This window comes from Callorhinchus milii, unplaced genomic scaffold (assembly GCF_018977255.1).
Source record: "Callorhinchus milii isolate IMCB2004 unplaced genomic scaffold, IMCB_Cmil_1.0 Scaffold1, whole genome shotgun sequence".
NCBI lineage: Eukaryota > Metazoa > Chordata > Chondrichthyes > Chimaeriformes > Callorhinchidae > Callorhinchus > Callorhinchus milii.
The window spans coordinates 73,734,110-73,759,611 of record NW_024704742.1 but is presented as its reverse complement, the minus strand read 5'-3'; the positions used below and the strand labels follow the sequence as shown (position 1 = coordinate 73,759,611).

Here is a 25,502-nt window from a genome sequence, read left to right as displayed (position 1 = left end):
TTTTGGCTGCTGTGTTTCGCCCACAAAATATACACAATTCATATTACGGTATATTCTTTGAAGCGCTTTGAGATGTCTCTTTGACTTGATCAGGCGGTATATCAAATGCAAGGATTATTATTTTCTGCCATTATACTTAACGTGTCCTTTTCTTTTGATCATGTATATAATGTACTTTTTTCTTATATCTCTGAATGAGTGATTATATCTTATCTTAATTATATCTCTATCCAAGGGCCCAACTTTTACTGTGCATTTGCCATCACCCCGTGAGCACTTCTGAGTATTCAGAGTCCCTGAGATTTTCTCCTGTTCTCCTTTCTTTCTGTTTTAAATGTAGCCAAAACAGCTGGTGTACACAAGTGCATGTTTGTGTGACAGAAGCCTCAGGAATGCAATTATTTCTCTCATACAACAAAAGCAACTTGCATTTATCTCGTGTCGGCGCCTTGGGACATCCTCCTGATGTGAAAGGCGCCATACAAATGTAATTTGTTGTTGTTGTGCCATTCATTTAGAGTAATTTCTGAGTGCTTTACAGCTCCTCGCCCACCTTCCCACTGAGCAGGGACGGTGGGCGAGGAGTGAGACAACTCTAGGTGGTCGAATAGGTAGGTTTTCAGATGACTTTTGAAGATTGATAAAGAGGGTGAGAAATTGAAGAGCTTGGAAGAGAGAGTTCCACAACATAGGGGCGTGGTGGCTGAAGGCTTGCCGGCTGATAATGGAGTGGAGACCATGTGGATCATGCAGCAGGCTTGTGTGCCAATTGGAAAACCAAGCAGATTGCACAAGATCATGTGCTTAGAGAAGAACGAGGGTGTGAAGGAATTTGTAGGTGAAAGTAAGAATCTTGATGTTGATTGCTGGGATCCAGGGCACCAGTGGAGCCTGACAAGTATGGATGTGATGGCATGCGAACTTATGGGGTAAGATGTGGGTGGCAGACTTTCGTATGAGCTTGAGCTTATGAATGAGGGAGCTGGGGCAAACTGGTGAGGAAAGCAATTGAATAGTTGATGCTTGAATGAGGGTTTGGGTCAATTGAACTCGACATAAGGTTAGAGGTGGGCTATGTGTCAAAGGTACTGAAACATGTTTTTGGTCAGAGACAGGATGTGAAGGACCGACAAGAGCTGAAGGTTGAAACAAATGCCAAGGTTGCATTTAGTAAGTTGGAGAAAGAGGGGCTGGTGTCTGAGGGTAGAATTAGAGGTAGATTTGGGGCATCTATGTACATGTATGCGTAAATATCGTCATTGTGGATCATGTAGATGAGGAAAAGGAGAGGCTGAGGATAAAGTCCTGAAGACCACTGCAGGCGACCACGTAAGAAGCAAAAGGAGAAGAGTTTGGAGGAAACAAAGACAGCCAGCTGATTATAACCAATGTATTATAACCAAATTATTAGTAACCAAATGGAGCTTTACAATAACAACTTTATATTTATATGGCACCCTTACTACCCTGGAGTAAGCATTTCAGAGAGGTAGGGAGGTGCCAGGCGTGAAGCGATTTGTAGACAAGATGAGAATCTTGAAGTCAATCCATTCTGGAATAGGGAACCAGTGGAGTCTGGTAAGGACTGAAGTGATAGGGGTATGGGGCTTGGTGCGGGTGAGTATATGGAGAGCAGAGTTTTTAATTAATTGTATTTTGTGGATAGTGGAGGTGGGGTAACCTGCAAGGAGGGCATTGGAATAATCGAGGCGGGAGGTGATGAAAGATTGGATTTCTACTGCGTTAGATGTGAGGTATGGTCGGACGCAGGCGATGTCGAGGAGAAGAAAAATGGTCCTGGTTAGGGACCGGATGTTGGGTAGGGAGGACAGCTGGAGATCCAACATGACCGAGGCTGAGGAGGTCAGAGCCGGGGAGGTTGAGGAGTAAAGAGTTGCAGGAGCAAAGATGTTGATGAGAGCCAACGAATATGGCTTTCATCTTGACAGCATTCAACTTCAGAAAGTTAGAGCTGACAGAGCATCAGCGGACCTGGAGTCACAGTTGGGGGAGGAAAAGTATTTTTGGGTGTCATCTGCATATATGTCGAAGTTGATCACCTGTCTGCGAATGACATTCCTGAGAGGGAGCTTGTAAATGAAGAAAAGGGGGCCAAGGATCGAGCCTTGGGATATGCTGTATGTGACTGTGCGGGGCAGAAGGAAAAAATGTTTGCGGATATGAAGTGTTGGTAGTTGGTTAAGTAGGTCTCTAATCAGAAGAGAGCAGTCCCGATGAGGAAGGAGAGGAGGTGGAGCAGGATCGATTCTGTTTCTCAACTCAGGCGCTGACAGCACCACCATCCATGGTTGCACTGAGCCAGTCTGGAACCTTGGCATCTTGTTTGACCCTCAAAATATTCTTTCTACCCCACATCTGCGCCGTGGCCCGCTCTGCCTTCCCCCACCTCCGCAACAGCTCTGCCACTGTCTCACACTGCAGGCTGCTGAAACTCTCATACACGCTTTCATTAAGTTGAGGCTTGACTATGCAAACTCATTGCTTGTCAGCTTCCCCAACTACTCCCTCCATAGGCTGCAGATCATCCAGAACTCTGAAGCCCGCGTCCTTTCCTGGACCAGACTCCGTGACCCTATCAACCCCATCCTCGCCCGACTCCACTGGCTTCCCATCACACAAGAGGATACAGTTCAAGATCCTGGTCCTCACCTTGAAATCCTTCGATGGTCTTGCTCCCCCCTACCTCTGCGACCTCCTACCCCTCTACCATCCTGCTCGCTCCCTCCGCTCAGCGGCCTCCCGCCTTTATCACGTCTCCCGCGTCGATCGCCCCACTGTTGGTGGCCAGGCCTTCTGACACTCTTCCCCCACCCTCTGAAACTCCATCCTGCAACCCTCCACCTCGCCCCTCCCTTGCCTCCTTCAAGACCCATCTCAAGACCCTCGTCTTCGACCGTGCTTTTGATCACCCTGTTTCCCCCCTCTGCCCTTCACCCTTCCCGACCCTGATCCCCAGCTCGGGTCCAAAGCTCAGTCTGTCCTCCCAACCTGAAAGACGCTATACAAATGTAATTTTGTTGTTGTTGAACTGAGGGTGCTTGAGAGGAGCGCGGAGGAGGTGATAAGTGAGAACAGCACTTTTGGATTATTTTTGGCCTCCAGAATGGCCTGGGAATAGAAAGCAGTTTTGGCCTGTGAGAGGGAGAAGCAGTAGGTTTGAAAGTGCTCGAGCCACAGCTGTGAACTGCGAGGCCTGTTTTAGTGATTATTTGCGCTTGAGCATCCAGGTTTGGGATTTAAGGGAGCAGTGGTGGGTATTATACCAGGGGAGTGGGTGGGTTTAGAGATGGTTCAGGATTTCAGCGGGCAAGGTTGAGGAGGGACAATCGTGTAGCAGCTTGATGACTGCAATGGGAACGGTGCAGATGGAAAGAATGTGAACTTGTTTCTTTGATGAGGGCTGTGAAGATGCTGTAGGGAGGATGGAAATAGATTGGAGTGGCTTGAGCAAGGAGTAAAGTAAGAGGTGAGTGAAGCAATGATGATGCATTCTTAGACTGTGGTTAGGGAAGGCAGGTTGGAGATGAGCCTATAGCTGGAGAGTTTTGAAAAGTTGAATGTGGGGGTTTTGAGGAGGTGGTGATGACTGCAGTTTCAAAGGGCGAGGTGTTAGTTTCACATTTGAATTTTTTTTAATGTATGTTTAAAAATGCAAAGTAGGTTTTTATCATGCTGTTGAATTAATTTAACTCTCAAACACTGTTTTAATATAAAAAATCAACTGTAAAAACTGTTTAAAGTAGTTTACAAACATGTTTGCCTACGTTCACCATATATGTTTGTGGATTGTATCAAGTTATCAAAGGGCCTCTGTAGTAAAGTTTCAGAAGTTTGTTCAGTGCCCAGGAAACATGAATCTCTGAATACATTCAAATGTTCTGCTTTTACTTCTGTTGCACTGTATGGCTGAAATTCTGACTTATAATAATAATTTTATTTGATATAGTGCCTAATCACGGCAAATCGTCTCGGTGTCTGAATGTTCATAGACTAACATAGCCAATTAAAGACCAATTTTATCTGGGGGGTTGTTGGGCATTAAAGTGGGAAAAATCCTCTTCTCTTTTTGAATAGTGCCATGGGAAACAGCTTGAGACCTTGGTTTAACATCACATCTGAAGGGCAGACCGCACCTTCAACTGTGTAATGCACCCCCAGGGCTGCACTGGAGTATTAGCCTGGTTTATGAGCTCAGTCTCCTGACAAGGGACTTGAACCCACAACTTTCTGACTCTTTGAGGCGAAAGTGCTATCAATGGTGGCAATTGTTGCACCACATGGCTGAGATCCTGACTATTGAGCTAGATCTTGTTATCTTTTCCCCATTTGTATTGGCCTTTTTATTGCCTACGCCAGACCAGGATAAACATTGTTAAAATTAAATGAAATATTAACTTACGCACCAAATGGATGTGGGGACCCAAATATTAAATGGATACATACACAGGTTCACATAAGCTCCTACATTATTTGGTCCTTTTTGGAAAAATATAAATGTTTAAAAACATTGAAAGATTTAATTTTCAAATCCAGTATGTGCATAAATTATAAGTTTTAGAAACTGATTTAAACTGTTTTTGTTAGTCATACATGTTACTTCTGATTTATAATTTATACTGAAAGGAGCCTCTCAAATTCTAAACTATGCACCTGAAGAGGACCGAGAAAGAGGCAGCAACCAATGTGGATGAAACCAACAAAATCATAGAAATACTGTAAATTATATATAAAAGAAAATTCTCTGAGCACACAACTGGTAAAATGCATGCATATAAGTGGAGTCTCCAGCACCTTGGGACGTCCTCCTGACGTGAAAGGCGCTGTACAAATGCAATTTTGTTGTTGTTGTTGAGTCCTGTAGTGTATTGGTTAGAGCCGTCACCTCGCAAGCGAAAGGACCGGGCGGGACTCAATCCACGACTCCCTGTGGGACACTATTGTGTGCAATTGGCTGCCTCATTTTTCTCACAAAATACACAGTCACTCCGCTTTACAATATATTCAGTGAAACGCTTTGAGACGTCTCAATGACATAAAGCGCTATGTCAAATGCAACGATTATTATTACAATAGAAAATGACTTGCCTATTTATAGCACCTTTATAAGTAATTATTACTGAGTGTAGTGACTGTCTGCAGGCAAAGTGTAACAGCACTTACACTTGCAAGGATCCATTAAAAAAAGTGAATTATTCATTCTGGAGAATTGCAGGAGAAATCACTTTCTTTTCACATGGTGCAGGGGAGTTTCAGCCTAAACCACTTTCAAGTCCTGATGTGGTGCTTGAACTCAAACTTTTGAACTGGAGACCAAAGTCCTACCAAGTGAGCGAATTCAGGGATTCCTCATTGCAACTGAGTTCAGTATCACTTGGTTAGACCCCAGCTGGACTGCTGCATTCAGTTTTGGGCACCACACCTCAGGAAGGTTATATTGGCTCTGGAGGGGGTGCAGCCCAAATTCACCAGAATGATACAGGGCTTAAAGGGTTAAATTATGAGGACAGGTTGTATCAACCTCCTCTGTATTCCAGAGTTTAGATGGTTGAGGGGTGATCTAATTGAGGGTTTTAAAATAATAAAGGGATTTAATAGGATAGATACAGAGAAATTATTTCCTCTAGTGGGGGAATCGAGAACAAGGGGCATCATATTAAAATGAGAGCTGGGCCATTTAGGAGGGAAATCAGGAGGTAGTTTTTCACCCAAAGGGTAATGGAAATCTGGAACTCTTTCCCCCAAAAGGCTGTGGATCCACTCAAATTTTCAAGACTGAGGTGGATAGATATTTGTTAGGACAGGATATGGAGTAAGGGGGGGTAATTGGAGTTGAGGTACAGATCTTAAAGATTGGCATAACAGGCTCCAGGGGCTAAATGGCCTACTCCTGTTTTGAGTCCTGCCTAACAAACCGCCTTCGCTTTACCTCCTCAAATGGTTTCTCCTCCTGCCCCTGCCCGGTCACCTGTGGCATACTCATTGGTTCCGTTAACTTCTTCTGTCCTGCAGCTCTGACCTCCTCAACCTCCCAGGCCTATCCCTCAGACTTACTGAACCAGTGCGCAACCTTGGTATCAGGTTCGACCCACAGCTGCCCTTATCCGATTTAAGTATGGGACCTTCAGGTGTGGAACATATTCCGAAGGAGTGATGCCGTGCTAACATACTGTATTTTTAAAAATCTCATAATTTATGCATGTTGTCAAAGCACATCTCAAGACCCTCCTCTTCTATAGCGCATTCGGCCACCCTCCTATCCCTACCCTTCCCTCCTTCCACCCCCCTGATCCCAACCCCCTGCTTGGGTCTAAATCCCTGACCCACTAGTGCCTCTGGAAGTCCTCCCGCCATGAAAAGCACTATACAAATGTAATTTATTATTGTTGTATAGTAAAAGTACCGTCATGTAAAGCATTACCCCCTATGTCTGAGTTATGATAAGCATAGAAAACATAGTATGAACAGAAATTATCTGAGATTCGTATGTTTCAAAGCAATTCATTTATTTCCAAAGGATTACATTTTTGGTATGCCATACAATGTCTTGAAATTATGCTGTATCTATGCTCCTGACTCTATTAATAGGCTGTGATCTAACAGTGCTTCTCAATGTCCTGACATTATTACCATCACTTGAGTTTTCAGCAGTTAGTTTATTTGTTGTTTCAAAAAAAGTAATAAATCAACTCCCGACCAGGATTGAACATGAGCAGTTTATATATTTGAGAGCAAATTCTCACTTGTTTGAATTGTAACAAGCTGATTGATTGAAAAAGATCATCAGCAGTTGCACATTTTGTTTAAAATATACCAGCTTACTGTTGCTAAAAATATCCCTCTTTTTAAAGGAGAGCATTACATAGTCTTTAGTCATCTTGGTATAATTGACAATTTGCCATTTGTAGTTTACAGAACTGGTTTAAAAGGAATACTTGAAGAATTAGCTTTATCATAGAAAAACACCCATTTAAATAAAAGATTTTTAAATTCTCCTGTTGAGAGCCATATTTCTCAGGAAACCAGGGCTTGAAGTGCAACATCTCAACATCTACTTTGTAAAGGTGGTTCTTTGAAATGTGGTTTAATGTGCAGTTCACCAGGGAAAGATTTTCCCTTTATGCTCTTAAGCAGGCTGGTCCAACCTTTTGGCTGCTGGGGGCCGGAGTCCCTATTTGAGAAACGCTCACTGGCTGCATAAGCAATATTTTGTGTTTCTCTTCCAGAAACATAACCGACATTTACACAGCACCTTTTTCAGGTCGGAAGGACGTCTCAAAGCACTCGACACTGCTGGCTGGGCAATCAAGCTGAGGGTGGGAGGTGGGATGGGGAAGGGAAAAGATGACCGAGAGTGGTCAGAGTCAGGTCTTGATGTGCCTTGAAAGAGAGGGAGCAAATCTGCGGACTCTGTGAATGGAGGTCCAGAGAGCGGGGGCAAATTGGCGATGGTGGGGCAGGTGCAGTGGGTGGGGGAGGGGGGCATAAAGCAAGCTGGTCTTTACTGGGCAAAGAGAACGACCAGGTTGGGAGTCGCAGAGGTAGGGTGAGGTGGGAGGATGAACAACTGAGAGGAGTTTCTCAGTGGGAAAATAGTTTTCTGTGAGTAAACTGCACAGCACATCCCTTGGTGTCTGTCCTCGGTCCCTCCCTCAGTGGCCAAGGGAGGCTCCAATTGTCTGTACTGACAGTGAACCACAAAACTCTGCTCCTCTTTCTCTCTCTTACTCTTTTTGTTTCTCTTTCTCTCAGTCACCTTCCCCTCTCTCTCAATCATTCTCACTTTCCTCCTCTCTCTCGTGTACTCTCTCGAACACACACACTCTCTCTCTCTCTCTCTCTCTCTCTCAATTGCTCTCTCGCCCCTCTCACTCGCTCTCTCTCACACATGCACACATGTATTCTCTCTGCTCTCTCATTCTCTCTTTCTGCTTCTCTTTCTCATTCACTCTCTTTCCCCCTCCCCTCTCTCGTTGGATGATTTCATCTGGCCCAACACCATTTCCAACTTTGGGCTGTCTGCTCCCTCCCTCCCTAATGAACCATGCTCCCATGGCAGCGGCGGGAGATGGTGGTTGGGAGGACATGTTTGGTCAGGAGACCAGCTTGCTTTCCCCTCAGCTTGGGAGGGGTTTCCTGGCAGACTGCTTCAACGGTCGGCATTATTTCCACTCCCCGTGCTGTGTCCTGCCACTGCCATGAGAGGATGGTTTATCAGGGAGGGAGTGGGCGCTGGCTCGAAGTTAGAAATGGTTTCAGGAAGGATGAAATCATCTGCCGTGCCTGATGCCGGTTGCAGACCGCCAATTGGACCACCATGCTCTGGAGAGTCATTACTTGGGTGTAGTGGGTTGTATTCACTGTTGTATCATCTTCACTTGTCTCAAGACAATAAAGCAGATCATGGGTATCCAGCAGCAGTCTGGTGGATAATAATAATCCTTGCATTTGGTATAGCGCCCGTCATATCAAGAAGATGTCCCAAAGTGCTTCACAGGATATGCTGTAAAGTGCAGTGACTGTTTTGTGGGTGAATGCTGCAGCCAGCCTGCTCTGGATACATGAAGAGATATATATGATTCACAATCTTTCTAGATTTTACAGGGTAAAATATGTAATTATCAGTTCTAAGATTCAAGCAGATTAAATGTCACGTTTGATGATCTTTGAGACAATCTCTGTCATTTTTAGTCTATTCCCAATCAGATGTTCTTCCAGACTAACTAAATTTAGTTTTCATTTGGAAGATTTAAATTCAGACTCTGAAGGCATTTTGTTCACTGATAATGAATCAACAACAAATCAAGAATAAAGCCACTCAACCCAAGATTGTTTTCCAAAATTCCAAACAATCTTAACATGTTAAGACAATAGTCTTAACATAAAAATTAGGAATTTTATGTGTTTGATTTTTTACTCTCAATGGCGATCGTAACATTTGTGTCTAGTTCTGCAGTCAATGTTCAAGTTAATAACTTGTTTATACTTGCATTCCATTAATTGTAGTATTTAAGGATCTGCATTACATACATATAGTAAGAGAGCAATAGCCCTTCGTTCCAACTAGAATGTATGAGTGTTTTTACTCCACACGAGCCATCACTCCTCCTATACCTTCTCCTTCATTTAAGCATCCTTTATGCAAAGCTCGATGACCTTGTTGTTTTTATCCTGAGTGCTTTCCAATGGGTCTCCAATACTTTGATATATTTTCTAAAAAAATTTTTTTAAAAAATAATAATTTCGCTCAATTCACGAATGTTTGTGGGACACTACTGTGTGCAATTGGCTACTGAGTTTCACCCACAAAACACACACAGTAACTACACTTTACAGTATATTCTGTAAAGCGCTTTGAGATGTCTCGAAGACATGATAAGGCGCTTTATCAAATGCAAGGATTATTATTATTTTGAAGCCCCAAACTGCTGTAACTGAATACGATTTCATTGATGTGCTTTCTAGGAGTAAAATGTATGGATGAAGAATTAGTCTTCGGTTTTTGATTTGAATTGTCCCTGAACTGTGATCATTGCCAACATTTCACTCCCACTGTCATTTGCGGGTATGACCTCTCTTCCCCCTGATCCCTCTCCCCCGCCCATCCTGGATGGATCACTTCTTTTGGTAAGAAGCTCTTTGGTAAGAAGTTTACAGTGACCAAATTATTTTAGCCTGCAACCTAAATATGTTTTTCTCACAGTTATTCTGGGTTATGTTTGTTTCTCATCCAAATTTACCCTAGATTCAAATAAATTGGCTGCTCATTTAATTGTTTATGGTAGGAATTTTCAGGCCAAATTAGCTGCCAGCTTTGCCCACATAACATCCACTTCATTTCCAATTAATCTCTGTAAAGTGCTTGAATTTATTTTTGCGCCCTATCCTCTGTAGAGCCATCTTTCTCTGATAGGGAAAAGCCAAATAAATATTTAGTATACCAAGATTGGAGTCTTTGACTGCTCTTTCTCCAAATGTTCATTAGATTTCAGTGTGCTGCTCCTGTATTGTGATTGTAATGGTGATTGAGTGAGTCAGTGCATTGCACATGTACCTCCGGGCCATATTTAAAATTTTTCCTTATACTGTTTGAAGTCATAAAGTGGTTCAATTAGTGTTAATGTTGGACTAATTTTTAATTTCTTTATGTCATTTTGTGATAAAGATTTGGTGATTTTTATTGTTGGTCAGCCGGTGTCTTAAGAGTCCCCAAACCAAGCACATATTTCCACAATGTTAGTGGTTTCTGTTTGGCTGCAATGGATTGTCAACTCTCCCCCTGGAGAGAACCATTCCAGTTATCTAAATGCAGGGAGGCATGGCTCGTGTTGGCAAGAGCCAAGGCGCTTGACCTTAGAGTGTCTGCGGCTGAAATTTAACTTGGTAAAACAATTATGAACACTGTCAAGGTTTACACTGAGGGACTTTTTAACTGGGTTTATGTAGTCTATTCTGATTGCCTCAGGGAAAAAAAGGTATCAGTTGAAAATGAATAAAGAGTTCCTGTGTTTTGAGCTGTATGTATCCAGTATTTTAAAAGAAGTAGCAGTTATTTTAAATATAATTGGAGATTTTGCAAGAAATGCAGAGATAGTAATTTTCAAGTCGGCACCTCCAGGAATGTAGATACAACAAAGAGACATCATGTTCCCTTCCCTTCCAAATTGACATTTTACTTGAATGAACGAGATGTCTCTTTCAAGTATTATTCTTTTGATTGACTATGAACATACTTTGGCTTATTTTCTTCAAAGAAGCTAATTTTAATTGTGCACCTGCCCACTTTCCTCTGATTGCCAGAAAGGCCACAATGTCTTGGTGTTTAGTTGGCTTTTCTGTGTTAGAATACTGATGGCTTTGCAACATGTTAGCAGCCGTTGCAGTCCACTTAACCTCTGTTTTAAATAGTGATGTAAATTATTTAATTTAGTATTTAACAGATTGTCAGTGGTTTCATTATACTATTAGTAATTCTATCCCCAGTATCACTAATCACTAGACAAGGATTCACATGAGTTGTGAATTAATTCAGATATGCTTTATTTGCTGCCTTAATTAATTCTTAATTACTTCCAAGTATAATGGGAGAAATTTTTTCTTTGACTTATTTATTCATTGACGAGTTGATTCAGGGGTTTTGGATCCTTGTTGAATCGGAGGATAAAGGATGTAGGTTTAAAGTTCATTGAAGCTTGTATTAAACAATCTAGTTCGCAATAGAGCTTTGATTCACCATGAAGTGTCGTTGTCTTAGTGCTAAGACTATCTGTTTGGTTTATATTCATGGCAGGTACCAGGAACTCCCTGGGAGTTTTCTGGTCGGTAACACAGCTCAGCATGAAATGCGTGAGAGCATTGGCACCATCTTCCTCGCCACAGCTCGGAAACACCCATTGAGCGATGGTTTCACCAGTTGGAGATGTGGAGTTTGAGGAGCAGCTGCTTACCTCTCTGCAAACCAGTCAAGTTGGATTCCAAGCCGCGGATATATGAATGTGTGATTATGAGGATAAGAAGTGGCTGAAACTAATTTCTGCTGACTTTAAAATCATAGATTGTTTCAATGCAGAAGGAGGTAATTTGGTCCATTTAATTTGCGCTAGCTGTCAAAGTATTCTGTCCATTGAATCCCATTGCCTCACCCTATCCCCATAACCGCACATTCATATATCCAGAGCTTGAAATCAATATTTTGAGTATAACCCCCGTCTCCTGCAAGGAACCACAGGCACAGAAAGAATTTAAGATGTACAGGAGTGGAAGAGACTGTTGCAGTCTGCCTGGTGGGTCCCAAAGTTTAAACATAATCTGTACTTGTTGTTTATCAATCGTTTGCATCACTAAATAGCTATCTAGATTTCTGTCGAGTTGCTGGCATAATCTCCCCCTGCTGCCTTTCTGGTTAGTCACATATTCATCTCTTTCTGAGCATAATAATGAAATCTGAACAGTCTGTTCACCTAGCCTCTTCTGCCCTTTAGGCTGTTCGCCATGCTAAACATATTTACAAAACAGAATATAATAAAATTACGAATGGCAAATTATAAAACCTGTTTATTAAATTCATTACTCAACTGTACTGGAGAATCACTCTGAATTCCTGCACAGGTCCAGACCTTTGTTTTCTTTCCCCTTTGAGTTTTCGAGTAATTTTTAAAGTCATAGATGTCTTCATCCATAGGATTTCACAACACATTTCCAAGTTCAACCAAGTTTCAGATTCTCTCTAAAGCTATTATTTTGAATTAATGTTTTCCAGTAATGTATTCTCCCATTGGTAGCCAGATGAGTGGGAAATGGTCTCCATATCAATTGAATTCTTTACCACTACCAAAGATCAGAATCACTCTTGTGTCAGTCTGGCTCAATTGGTAGCACTCTTGCCTCTGAGTCAGAAGGTTGTAGTTCAAGCACCAAGTTGGGACTTTGAACTCATATAGTCTAGGCTGACATTCCAGTGCAGTGCTGGGGTTGTGCTACATTGATGGAGCTGTTGAGACATTAAACCATGGTCCTGTCGGCCTATTCAAGTGGAAGTTAAAGTTAAAGATCCCATGACAAATTCAAAAAGAGAAAGGAATTTTTCCTGGTGTCCCGGTGAACATTTCCCATTAAATTTAAAAAAAAGTCTTCACTTAATGGCTGTTTGTGGAACATTACTGTGTACAAATTGGCTGCGGATTCCTGGCTGCTGCATTTCACCTACAAAATATACAATCACTGCACTTTACAATATACCTTGGGAAGTGCTTTGAGATGTGAAAGACACTATGCCTAATGTAAGGATTATTATTCTGTGAATCCACACCAGTAGTACACTTCAAGCAAATGTTCCAAGATGGATTTTTGGGGGTCTGTATTCTTGTAAATTACACTTCAATATTTATCTTCTTCAGCTCTGCAGCTCATGTACTCTCGCGCACAAGGCTCCGTGACCCCATCACTCCCACCCTCTCCCGGCTCCACTGGCTTCCCATCCTTCAGAGGATTCAGCTGACTTTGTGTTAAATCAATTGTGTTAAATCTAAATACACATTTCGACTTGTTGTTAACGTTTCACAATGATTCATAATATGCCTTTCTACTCCTCTAGCTGGGGTGTGATTCCACAATAATAATCCCTCCAAAACCACAAACAATAATAAAATTGTCATTTTCAATCTACGACTGTTTGTGGGACATTGCTGTGCGCAATTGGCTGCTGTGTTCGCCCACAAATATACAGTCAATTCACTTTACAGTGTGTTCTGTGAAGCGCTTTGGGACGTCCTCCCGACGTGAAAAGCGCTATATCAAATGCAAGGATTATTATTATTATTATAGAATTCAAAATTCTCGTCGTCACTTTCAAGGCTCTCTACGGCCTTGCCCCCTCCTACCTCTCTGACCTGCTGACTCCCTATCAACCTGTTCACTTCCTCTGCTCAGCAGGCTGTTCCATGTCTCCCATCCGACCCACCCTACTATCGGTGGCTGGGCTTTCAGCCTCTCTGCCCCCACCCTTTGGAACTTCATCCCACAATCCCTTCACCATGCTCCCTCTCTTGCCTCCTTCAAGGCGCGATTCAAGACTCCTTTTTGACTGTGCCTTCAGCCGCCCTTCTACCCCTTCTGCCCTCCCTCATCCCAACCCTGCCTCCCCACTCTCAGGTCCTGATCCCCAACTTTTCAGTGCCTTGGGACGTCCTTCTGACGTGAAAGGTGCTTTACAGATGTAATTTTGTTGTTGATGTTGTTCTAAATATCCCAATTGTGCATCTAATATTATTTTCAATTTGTCACAGTCTCAAAGTTCTAGATGCGATCAACCAAATTGTATTCCATTCAAAATCTCAAGTTCTGCTTTTGGATCACGTTGGACCTCCTACAATCCCATTCTGTTTTTATTGAATGTCAGGTTTATCTATCTGAAGCTTTTCAGCTCAATCAACAGGAAACTTGAACATTCCAAATAAATCTTTGAATACTTCCTTATGCTTCCAATGTTTATCAAATTGATTGGGAGTAGAAATTTTTGACATATTCGTTGCAGTGATTAAGTTCAGGACCAAACCGGTTTCAGCGCTCCGAGAAGCTACCTGCGTGAAGTGCGCAATATAAAACAGGGTTGCTTTAAATAACAATAATAATCCTTGCATTTATTATAGTGCCTTGTCCATTGTTGAATGTTTGAATGTTTTCACCCACAGAACACAAAGTCAAATCACTTTACAGTATATTCAGTGGAGAGTTTTGTGGTGTCTTGACATTGTGATAAGGCACTATGGAAGGAGTATCATCTTCTTATTATGTTTGAACCTCAATACATCGAAGGAACATATGAATGTAAAGCACTGAAAGACCTTTGTAGGTCTTTCATGTCAACCATCTGGTTGGTCTTTGTAGGTCAACCGTCTGGTTGGTCCCGATATTAAATATAAAATACCTAGATGAACTAACTATTTTAACTCTCACTAGAATTGTTTTGTAAGCAATTCTAATTCACTCTTGATTTTGACAACTGCTTCTCTGGGTTGTCTATTCTACTTCTACTGTTTGTTTTTACATAAATATGATGTTGCAATTTACTGTAAAAACAAACTGGTCAGAGCCCAGTAATACAAAATACTTATCAAGTAATGAGATTAATATATCAGGTTAAGCGCTCCAAAACTCTACCTGTGTGAAGGATATTATAAATGCAAGTTGTTGTTTTGTAATAATAGTAATCCTTGCGTTTACTATAGTGCTTATCACATCGTCAAATGTTTTGACGCATTTCAGATGATTTACTGTAAAGTATAGTGACCATTTTGTAAGCAAACACGGCAGCTAATTTGTACAAATCAGGATCCAACAAACAACCATGTAGTGAATGAACAATTTTATCTGGGAGACTGTTGGCCAGGACACCAGGAGAAACTCTTCTCCTTTTGAATAGTGCCTTGGGATCTTTAATGTCCACCTGAACAGGCAGACTTGGTTTAAAATCTCATCCGAAGGATAGATGGGGAATCTAAGAATTTGTTTGTGAGTTTGTTCGACTTTTCTTTTTGGCATGCTCTCAATTCCATGGTGTAGATTGCTTTTGTAATGTTTGGCAAATACAATTTTTGTTTTGTTTCGCAGACCAGATGTTCTAAAGTTTATTTAGTGTAAGATTATTAACTATTGCATTGCATTTATTTCACTTTGGGATTGGCCATATGGATAGCCATAGTCTTTCCTAATTGTTTATTTTCCTTACTTGTCTTTGGCTTTAAAGAATTCAACTTATTTATCAGCTATACTTGGTCCCTGTTATAATGCTACTTGATTTACACAAGATAAATACAAGGAAGCTTGTTGTAGTCCTTCCCCTCCTCCAGATCCCTCCCTAATTTCTACCACTGGATAATTTAGTGTTAATGTAGATTAGTTATCAACTATCACGGATATTCATCAAGGTTTCATCATCTACATACACAATACTGAAAGTTTGTAGGTAGGGGACTTCACTGCAATTTCTTGAACTGAAAGACAGCAGGACTATGTTTCTATGTTGAAGGGAAATGTAAGAATTACAATATATGGGATAAAATTGCCAGAAGTTCTGTGGTTTAGTAATATTTAGGCATAAAAAGCATAAAACTGTCATATGTTTGCATTATATGAAAGCTCTTTCAGATTCCCAGGATCACTGGTACATAATCCGTTTTTCTCATTCGTGTATTAACAAAACTCTTACATCTGCACAAAGAAATTGCTACTGGCTCAGTTTTCCCTTCCAGCTGTAACGTATCCCATAGGCTTCACAAGCTATCCTTGATGGAGAGCTACTGCTACCTACACGCTGCACAAAATGCAAGCCTTACCAAGCCAAAAAGCCCTTATGATCAGAAACCCTCTGAGTAGCCTCTAAAATGCTCAAACATTTGCGGTGGTGATTGAAAAATTACCTCTGAGTTGATAATAGCCCACACCCCTCATATTAAAAATTGAGATTGATAAATTTGCTATCTAACACTTTCAAACTCCAAAGAGCTACTCTGTACCACATCTTGTGTTGTTTTCTTCATGAAAACGTTAAGTACAAACTCCCGTGTCACCCATCACATGTTCTGTGCTCCATTAGCCATAGTACCTCCGCTGCAAAAATAATTGCACTTCTTTAATTAGCTGAAATGGACAAATTAACTTACAAAGCATATGCAAATATCACATGAGCAAATATCTCTCTTCTCTCTTCATCTCTCTCTCTCTCTCTCTTTCTCTCTCATGCAAGTTGTTGTTAGCCCCCAAATAGATTTTTCAAATGCTTTCTTCACCAATCTCCCTAGTTCCACCATCCATGTGCTCCAGACGATCAAACTCCACGACACCAAAGTCCGCGTGCCCATCATCTCAGTCCTTGCCAGATTCCTGTTTCCTAACGGATTGATTTAAAGGTCCTCAATCTCACCTATAAATCCCTTTATTCCCTAGCATATTCCCATCACTGTGATTTCCTATCCTGCTCTTGCTGTGCATGAAATGTTCTTCTGTGCAAAAGTTGGTGGCTGCGTCTTCAGCTACTACTACGAGTACAACAATAGCTTACATTTCTATAACAACTACTTGCATTTATATAGCGCCCTTCACGCAGGATAGCGACTTGGAGTGCTTAACAGTGGTGGAGCCTAACGGCAAGCCAGAGACAGGGGTAAGATAACCGTAAGCACTGTCAAAGAGGAAGGTCTTCAGGCATGATTTGAAGATGGTGAAGGAGGAGGCAAGGTGGAGGGATTGAGGGAGTGAGTTCCAAAGTTTTGAGATATAGTGGCTGAAAGCACAGCCGCCGATGGTAGAGTGGAGGGCACAAAGGAAAATATATCGCTCTTCATGCAAGTAGTATCTATACCCTTAATGTCTAAAACTCCCTCTACTACAACAACAACAACAAAATTACATTTGTATAGCGCCTTTCTTGTCAGGAGGACATCCATCTCACCCCTTCTCTCCTTAAATCCTGCCTGAAATTGTGCTTACAGTCCTAATCTTAATCTTTTAATCTTTTATTTTTGGTAGAACGCCTTTCACATTGAGAGAGTATCCCAAAGAGCTTCACTACTGTAAAGTGTAGTGACTGTGTTTTGTGGGCAATCGTGGCAGCCAACTTGCATGGGTCAATGCCCCACAAACAGCCATGAAGTGAGTGACCAATTTTATTGGACAGGACACCGGGAGAAACTCCCTTATATTTTTGAATAGTGCCATGGGATTTTTAACGTTTAGTTGAACAAGTAGATGAGACCTTGGCTTAACTCTCATCCGAAGGAATCCGTCTTCAAAACAGCAGGACACCCCTAACCTGCACTGAAGTGTAGCTTTGACTATTTGTGTTCCAAGTCCTGAGGTGGAGCTTGAACCCATAACACTTAAAACATATTCTGTGATTCAGAGGTGAGAGTGCTCCTAACTGAGCCAAGCTGACTAATTTTATTTTCCTCTTCTTTCTTTTCCCGGATCCTTGATGCTTGACCTTTCGTAAGTAGTTACCGACTGCAATAATGAAGAGAGAATAGGAAAACAAAAGCAGTCAGTAAAGATAATGCAAATGTAAGTCCTTAGGATAATAAGAATAGTCTGAACCTTAAATGAGTGTTATCTGCTCACAAAGCCTTGACTTTGCAAATAAATGCTGTAAATGCTGCAAATAATAATAATAATAATCCTTGCATTTGATATAGCACCTTATCACGTCTTCGAGCTGTCTCGAAGCGCTTCACAGAATATACTGGAAAGTGAATTGACTGTATTTTGTGGGCGAAATGCTGCAGCCAATTGTGCACAGCAGTGTCCCACAAACAGTCATGGATTGAGTGACCAAATTATTATGATTTTTTTTGAAGGGTTTATTATCCCCGGAAAAGTGATCTGCCAATCGATTAACAACCGGGTTCCTGCTTACTGCTAGGTAAATAGAGGTGTATAGAGTAAGGAAACTTGTCCAACATTTCGCCCTGCCTGGAAATCGAACCCAGGTCCTCTCGTTTGCGAGCTGAGTGCGTAACCACTACGCTACAGGACTCCACATTCCATAAATAGATGCTAACATCTGTTAAAGGAAGGCTGCTCATTGCATCAAATGTTTATGAACAGAAGGTACTTGCATATATTGCTGCTGGATTCTATGTGCCAGTTAAATGGGTGGGAGCGATTGGCTCTTGCTCATTAAATCAAAACAATAGTGAGAACTGAATTGCTGTTGGCAGACTTCTTCAAAATGTTTTATGAAGTATTTCTAATGCCCATAAGGCATGAATGCAGTGTCTCTAAATCCACTTGGTTCTGTTTATGCAACAATAAATGTGAAGGGACTAAACATTTCATTGTTTAGTGAAATTCATATTATTACCTTGTTTGACTTTCACAAGATGTGTGGGAACTGCACATTTTGAATAAAGGTTGAATAAGAGTTGCCTCCACACAGGAACTTGATTCACACTGATTCACATTGTCAGTTCATAGCATAAGAAAACTTTAGCAAAATTATCAGAGTTAGAGCATTTGGTGCTTAATAAATTCCATAAATTGGAGTGAATCAGATACATGCCAATCATTTTAAGTAGACATTATCAATCCTATGGCACTTTTCAAAAACCGAAGGGAGTTTCTCCCTGTGTCTTGACCAACAATTCCCCCCCAAATAAAATTGATCATTCAATTCATGGTTGTTTGTGGGATTTTGCTGTGTGCTAAATGACTGCCGAGTCAGCCGACAAAACGCACAGTCACTACACTTTACACTATTATCCTGTGAAGCTTTTTGGGTCATTCCTTCTGACATGAAAGGAGCTATAGCAAATGTTTTAAGGTTCCATTTGCCTCTTCGGATGAACATTAAAGATCTCATAGCACTATGCAAATTGGTCATGGTTTGTTTGTGCGACATTGTGGAGTCCTGTAGCTCAGTGGTTAGAGCACTCGCTTTGCAAGCGAGAGACCTGAGTTCAATTCCAGACAGGGCGAAACCTTGGGCAAGTTTCCTTACTCCACACACCTAATAATAATAATCCCTCCAAAACCAAAAACAATAATAAATTGGTCATTTTCAATCTACGACTGTTTGTGGGACATTGCTGTGCGCAATTGGCTGCCGCGTTCGCCCACAAATATACAGTTAATTCACTTTACAGTATGTTCTGTGAAGCGCTTTGGGACATCCTCCCGACGTGAAAAGCGCTATATCAAATGCAAGGATTATTATTATTATTATTACTGTGAGCAAATTGACAGCTGCATTCTTCTACAAATACATAATTATTACAACAACAACAAATTACACTTGTATAATGCCCTTCACATTGGAAAGACGTCCCAGCGGCTGATTTTGGACCTGAGCTGGGAATTGGGGTCAGGAGGGGTGGAGGGCAGGGGCAGTGGGGCTGGGAGGGTGGTCAAAGGCACGGTCAAAGATGAAGATCTTTAGACGGGACGTGAAGGAGGCAAGAGAGGGTGTGAGCCGAAGGGATTGTGGGATGTCAGGGCAGAAATGCTGAATGCCCAACTGCCAATGGTGGGGCGGGAAGTGTGGAGGACCTGAAGCAGGCCAGTGTCCGCTCATCAGAGGGAGCGGACAAGCTGATTTGGGTTTTGGAGGTCGCAGAGGTAGGAGAGAACAAGGGTTTTTGAATTCGATTCTCTGAAGGATGGGGTGCCAGTGAAGCCGGGGAAGGATGGGAATGATCGGTTTGAAGAGCCTAGTGTGGGAGAGGACACGAGCTGCAGAGTTCTGAATATTCCTCAGGTTGTGGAGGGAAGAGTTGGGAAGTCCAGTGAGCAGGCAGTTGGTGCAGTCAAGCCGAGATGCAATGAAAACATGGATAAGGGTCTCAGCATCTGCAGTGACACTATATAGTATAGTGGATACTATATGGCGGAGGTGGGCAATGTTGCGGAGGTGGGAAAGGTGGAACGGGTCATGGGATGATTGTGCGGTTTGAAGGATAGCTGAGGGTCGAATAGGACACCGAGGTTCCGTATTGGGCTCATTGAGGCGTAGAGTGCAACCATGAATAGTACGGGTGTCAGCGAGTGAGGTGAGGAGACGCTTGCGGGAGCCAAGCAGGAGGGCCTCTGAATGGGTTGGGGTGGGGGGTGGTGAGTTGTTTAGGGTGTCACTAAATTCCAAGTCACGGACACATGTACAGATATAATCTTACAGATATAAGCTTAATTACCCTGTTTTTGAGCCAGGAACAAATGGCCCATTTATATTTGCCTACATAATAATAATCCTAATAATAATCCTTGCATTTGATATAGCGCTTTTCACGTCGGGAGGACGTCCCAAAGCGCTTCACAGAACACACTGTAAAGTGAATTGACTGTATATTTGTGGGCGAATGCGGCAGCCAATTGCGCACAGCAATGTCCCACAAACAGTCGTAGATTGAAAATGATCAATTTATTATTGTTTTTGGTTTTGGAGGGATTATTATTAGGCTCTGTGTGGAGTAAGGAAACTTGCCCAAGGTTTCGCCCTCTGCCGGGAATTGAACTCAGGTCTCTCGCTTGCAAAGCGAGTGCTCTAACCATTGAGCTACAGGACTCCTGAGCTGGACTGCAGGAAGTAAACCCATCTGGTTTCCAGGACCGCTATGGAAAACTGGCATGCTTCTTTTTACTGGTTTCAATTAAGATTGAGAAGAGAGAGGATTAAGGTGTTTTATAATTTGAAGGGTCATGGAAAGGTAAATTGGGAGCCAGTGGAGCCTAATGAGAACTGGAGTGATGGGAATGTAGATGAGGAACTATGGAGTTCGAGTGTGGTGGAGGATGTTGAAGAGACACTGTCACTGACAAGTACTATATGTCCCACAGACCGGGTTTGTCTGATGACTGCACTAGTTTAGGGACTTGGATATTGAGGTGTAATGCTAGTATTTTAGCCAGATGTTTGGATTCCCAGATATAGATCTGTAGTAGGCACACTTCAGAGGATCATATGCTGGCTGTTGAAAAAATTGCTTGGAAATGGTTGCTTTTGCTCACATCTTAAAAATGTCAGCATTCTAATCATGCGTTTGACTGCTTTGTGCTGTAGACAGGATAATTATGGGTGGTATTTTGCATTTTAATTATGGGTGGAGCTTTTTATAGAATTGGTGAGATTCGAGAATCTAATCTGGAAGCGGTTGATTAACTAGATATTTATATATCATCAGTGGATACTATAGATTCATGCTTGTATAGATTTATATAAAATGTTCTAAATTCTATTTTTGTCTGAGGATCATCGATTACAATTCCTTTGTGGGTCCACATTGACTGGATGTTTTTGCTGATCTGTTGATGTTTATAGATGTAGTCAGTCCATGGCAACTTTCTAATTATGTCTCTGTTTCATCTCTAGACTGGTACACTGAGACATTATGTCTTAGCTTTCTGCATCGGGCTCTGAGCTCTTACTACTCACTCTAGTTCACTTTCTAAAAATAACTATTTAAAAAAAACTACAATCTGAGCCAACATTGATACCAAGACTAAAAAATCATTGCCAACATTCTGGTTTCTGCAAAAAATTATAGTATAGTAGGTTTTTTCTGATCCAAATATTCTCGATCATGCCATCTAACTTTTCAGTAGCAAGAATGTAGAGGACAGTCTTTTAATTTCCACAATATCACGGTTTGATTTGTAACTCTTTATCTCAGCATCTAAATGTCACCATTGTTTTATAAATTTTCACCTTGCTCACTGTAACCCTGAAAAGTATCAATATAACAGTGATGTATGTATTCCAGTACATAGGCTGGTTTTATTACTGTGTAGACTGAACCCAATGTAATATCCTTAACCTACTAAAATAATAAAAAAGCTTATTGTTGTATCATTTCCCTCCACCCTGCTCCCTGGCCAATTTATTTGCTACCTCTTTGGTAACTATAGTATTAATTTTCTACTTGTTTCTGAAGTTAAACGTTTTCATTCTTAATTTTGATCTGAATGGGCAGATGGAACTTTGGTTTAATACCTTATCCAAAGAACAGCACTGTAATTGAGTGTTAGCCTGGACTATACGAGTTCAAAGTCTGGATATGGGTCAAGAATCTGTAACCTTCTGACACAGAGGCAAAAAGTTCTACTAACTGAGCTCAGCCTTACACCTATTAACTGACATCTGATTGTCATGGATGTGTCTGTGGTGCAACCAAGTCTAATTCTGAGTTACTTTTATGCTAAATCAGGCCGAGGAGCCGTAAGTGAATGTATCCTTTTCAAAAATTATACTGGCTGAGAAAATACATCAGTGACTTTGTGTGTTAGAATGACTCAATCGCTAGAGCTCTCACCTCTGGGTCAGAAAGTTGTGGTTTAGGACAAGATCAGTTAGGCTTGATACTCAGTGCAGTTCTGGGAGAGCTCTGCATTGACGGAATTGCTATTTTCTAATGATATTAAACCAAAGTCCTGTCCGCTTGTTCAGGTAGATGTTAAAGATGCCATGACACCGTTCAAAAAGAAATGGGGGATTCTCGTAATATTCTGGCCAACCAGACAAATTAGTGCTTCAACTCCTTGATATCTAAATGGTTGCCTCATTTGGTTACAAATGACATTTGTCAACATTTCAAAATGCTTCAAAGGATCTGTGGCTTTAAACTGTTACTGAAGTTGCTGCTAGCAGCAACTGATATATCCCAGTCCACTCCATTATTTTTTTAAAGCTCAATTGAGCTGGGCTCTCTTGTTTGACTTTACCATAAGGACTATTAAAGTTGTTTTTAATCCATGAAATACCCCCTTTTTTGGGATAAGATCTTATATTCATTTATGTTCCTTAGTGCACGCTAAAAATTCCTTGTTATACTGTAGATGGTTTTATGTACTTTTATTATGAATGAGATTTATTCATGGGAGTTCCTCCAGGCTTAAAAATAATAAAAAAACCTATCATTTGATATAGCGCTTTATCACATCACTGAGTCAAGTGCTGTAAAGTGAATTGACTCTGTATTTTTTGGGTGAAAAGCGGCAGCCAATTGCGCACAGCAGTGTCCCACAAACAGTGACCATATTATTATTTTGGGGGATTATTATAATATTAAGCATGGGCGAATAAGGGAATGGGGAGTAGGGAAATAAAAACACTCACTTAGGGCTTTGAATTCTGGTTAAAAACAAGTTTGCAGAACACATCGAACCCTAACTGAGATTACAGTACTTAGATTAGCCTAACTCTGCAAATGTTCCCTCACTACCTAGTGACCACGACCACATCACTCCCACCCTCGCTCGCCTCCACTGGCTCCCCATCCCCCAGAGGATCGAATTCAAGATCCTCATCCTCACCTACAAGGCCATTCACGGCCTCGCTCCCTCCTACCTCTCTGACCTACTATCCCCCTACCTACCTGCCCGTACCCTCCGTTCCTCCGGCTCCGGTCTGCTCCACATTCCCCGCCCCAGCCGCCCTACCATCGGTGGTTGGGCCTTCAGCCTCTCAGCCCCGAGGCTCTGGAACTCTAACCCCCAGTGCCTTCGCCGCCTCCACCCTTTCCTCCTTCAAGGCCGGTCTCAAGACCTTTCTCTTTGACCGAGCCTTCAGCTCCCCTCTCGACTCTCTACCCCCTCCTCACTCCCTCCTTTCCCTCCCCTCACCCTGACTATTTCCCCCCTGCTCGGGTCCTGACCCAACTGTACAGCGCCTCGGGACGTCCTCCCGACGTGAAAGGCGCTCTATAAATGAAATCTTGTTGTTGTTGTTGTTGGAGTGCTAGCAGCAGCTTCAGTAATGGTCTAAAGCCACAGATCCCCTCCCCTTTCCACTTGGCCTGTTTTTTTTACAGTGAGTTCAATAGTCTTGTTCCCCACCCACCCACACTTGAACAGTTATGTCTGTCCACATACGATGGCAATGTATCAAAGTGTATGCATTATGATAGTGGTATCTTCGATGTGTATGTATATTCATTGAAAGTAAAAATAAAAAGTGTTAGAAAAAACAGCAAATGGAATGGCCTTTATCTCATTTTAATACAGAACCATGCAATATACCAGTTACATTCCATTGCAATATATTAATTTGTTTGTAATAATTCCGATGTCATTTCTTTAACAATATTAACAGGATTATTTGCCTCATGTACCGAGGACCAAAGAGATTGTGTAATACTTTTTATCCAGATTTAATGCGAGTAGACTGTGTGAACGTGGAGAGATTGATCATCAGAGTAACTTTGGTGCACGATGAGAAACATTTTGGAATTCAAAAAAAACACAAGAATATAATCTAACAATTGTCATAAATGCTTTGCCTACAATACTTTTGAGTTCGCAAATAGATTCAGAAGTCGAGTGCTGTAACATGGAAATGAACAACTCTTTTTATTCTTATTCAGGTGCTTTACGTGACTCCTCAAGCATTCAGGTCTGCACCGGCCACATCACATGACTACACTGCAGTACTCCGTGTCAGAGCAACACAGGCAAGTCCCCAATAAAACCCAAAGAAATGGATCCTTCAAAAAAAACTCTTAATGTTTTAATTTTCTTTTACTCTTATCAAGTAAACCAGACTCCTTAGCTAGCACTGAGTTTTATATGATGATATTTTCATGGGAATGCAATTAGATGATTGAATTTCCTATAATTATTCTCCTTTCTTCAAGTTGTTTTTCTTTCAACTAACCTTGTTACGGGTCACAGGCTGCCGCCACTATCTACCCAAGTGGCTCATTATTCATGAACGAGCCTTGAAGGGTGTTGGCTCGATGTATGTATGACTGAAAAAGCATAATAGATGAGCCCAAAACTGTCTTCACCTGCCATCCAAACAAATGTGTTGTCTTTTCTTCTGTTAACCAGGGTACTGAGGCCAATTGTAGCACCCAGAGTGCCACATAGATCTCATAGGTTCAACACAGAATATAGACTTTCCTGACCTGTTGAGCTATTTAATAGATAAACTTTGTGAGACATGCAACTCTGTTCATGTTTGGCATGGTCCAATTCTGTTATTGTGCAAAAGTAAATTCACACCAAACTGAACACTTTGCCTCCTTTATCGCTATTTACAGTATGACTGGGCCACTTTGTAACACATCTTATCTGATCACATCTCTGATCATTTATACTTATTCATAGTTATTTATAATTTTTATAAATGGTTTGAAACGAGTGGCAAATGATAGAGTGCACCATTAATTGGGCAGGTTCTTGCTGTTTCCATAGAGACCATGTCCGGTCTCACGAAACTGCTAACAGGAATTGGCTGTCAGGTGAAAATGCCAACTGGGTGATGGTCAGGCTGTGCAGTGGTAGACTGAGCAACTGTTTCCAACCTCAAGTATTCCTCAAAATAATTGCTGCATGCTCCATTTTAGAGGCCTATGAAATCACAGAGGACGGGTCAGCAAAACAACCTGATTTCAGTTCCAACCATCCACATGAAAAAAACATAAATGTGCACCTTCCTTGGGAAAAATTGGATTTGTTCAACTATTTCTATAGTTTTTTGAAAGAAAAACTGGAAGCTGAAA

At 41.6% G+C, this 25,502-nt stretch overlaps 1 protein-coding gene across 1 annotated transcript in view; it reads left to right on the top strand.

The window, feature by feature from the left end:
* Positions 1–25,502, top strand: part of LOC103177637 (polycomb group RING finger protein 3) — a 108,733-nt gene that overhangs the window by 18,609 nt on the left and 64,622 nt on the right. The window contains exon 2 of the mRNA XM_042339140.1: positions 24,363–24,449. Within this exon, the coding sequence (XP_042195074.1) occupies positions 24,363–24,449 (87 nt within the window). The remainder of the gene's footprint in view (positions 1–24,362; positions 24,450–25,502) is intronic.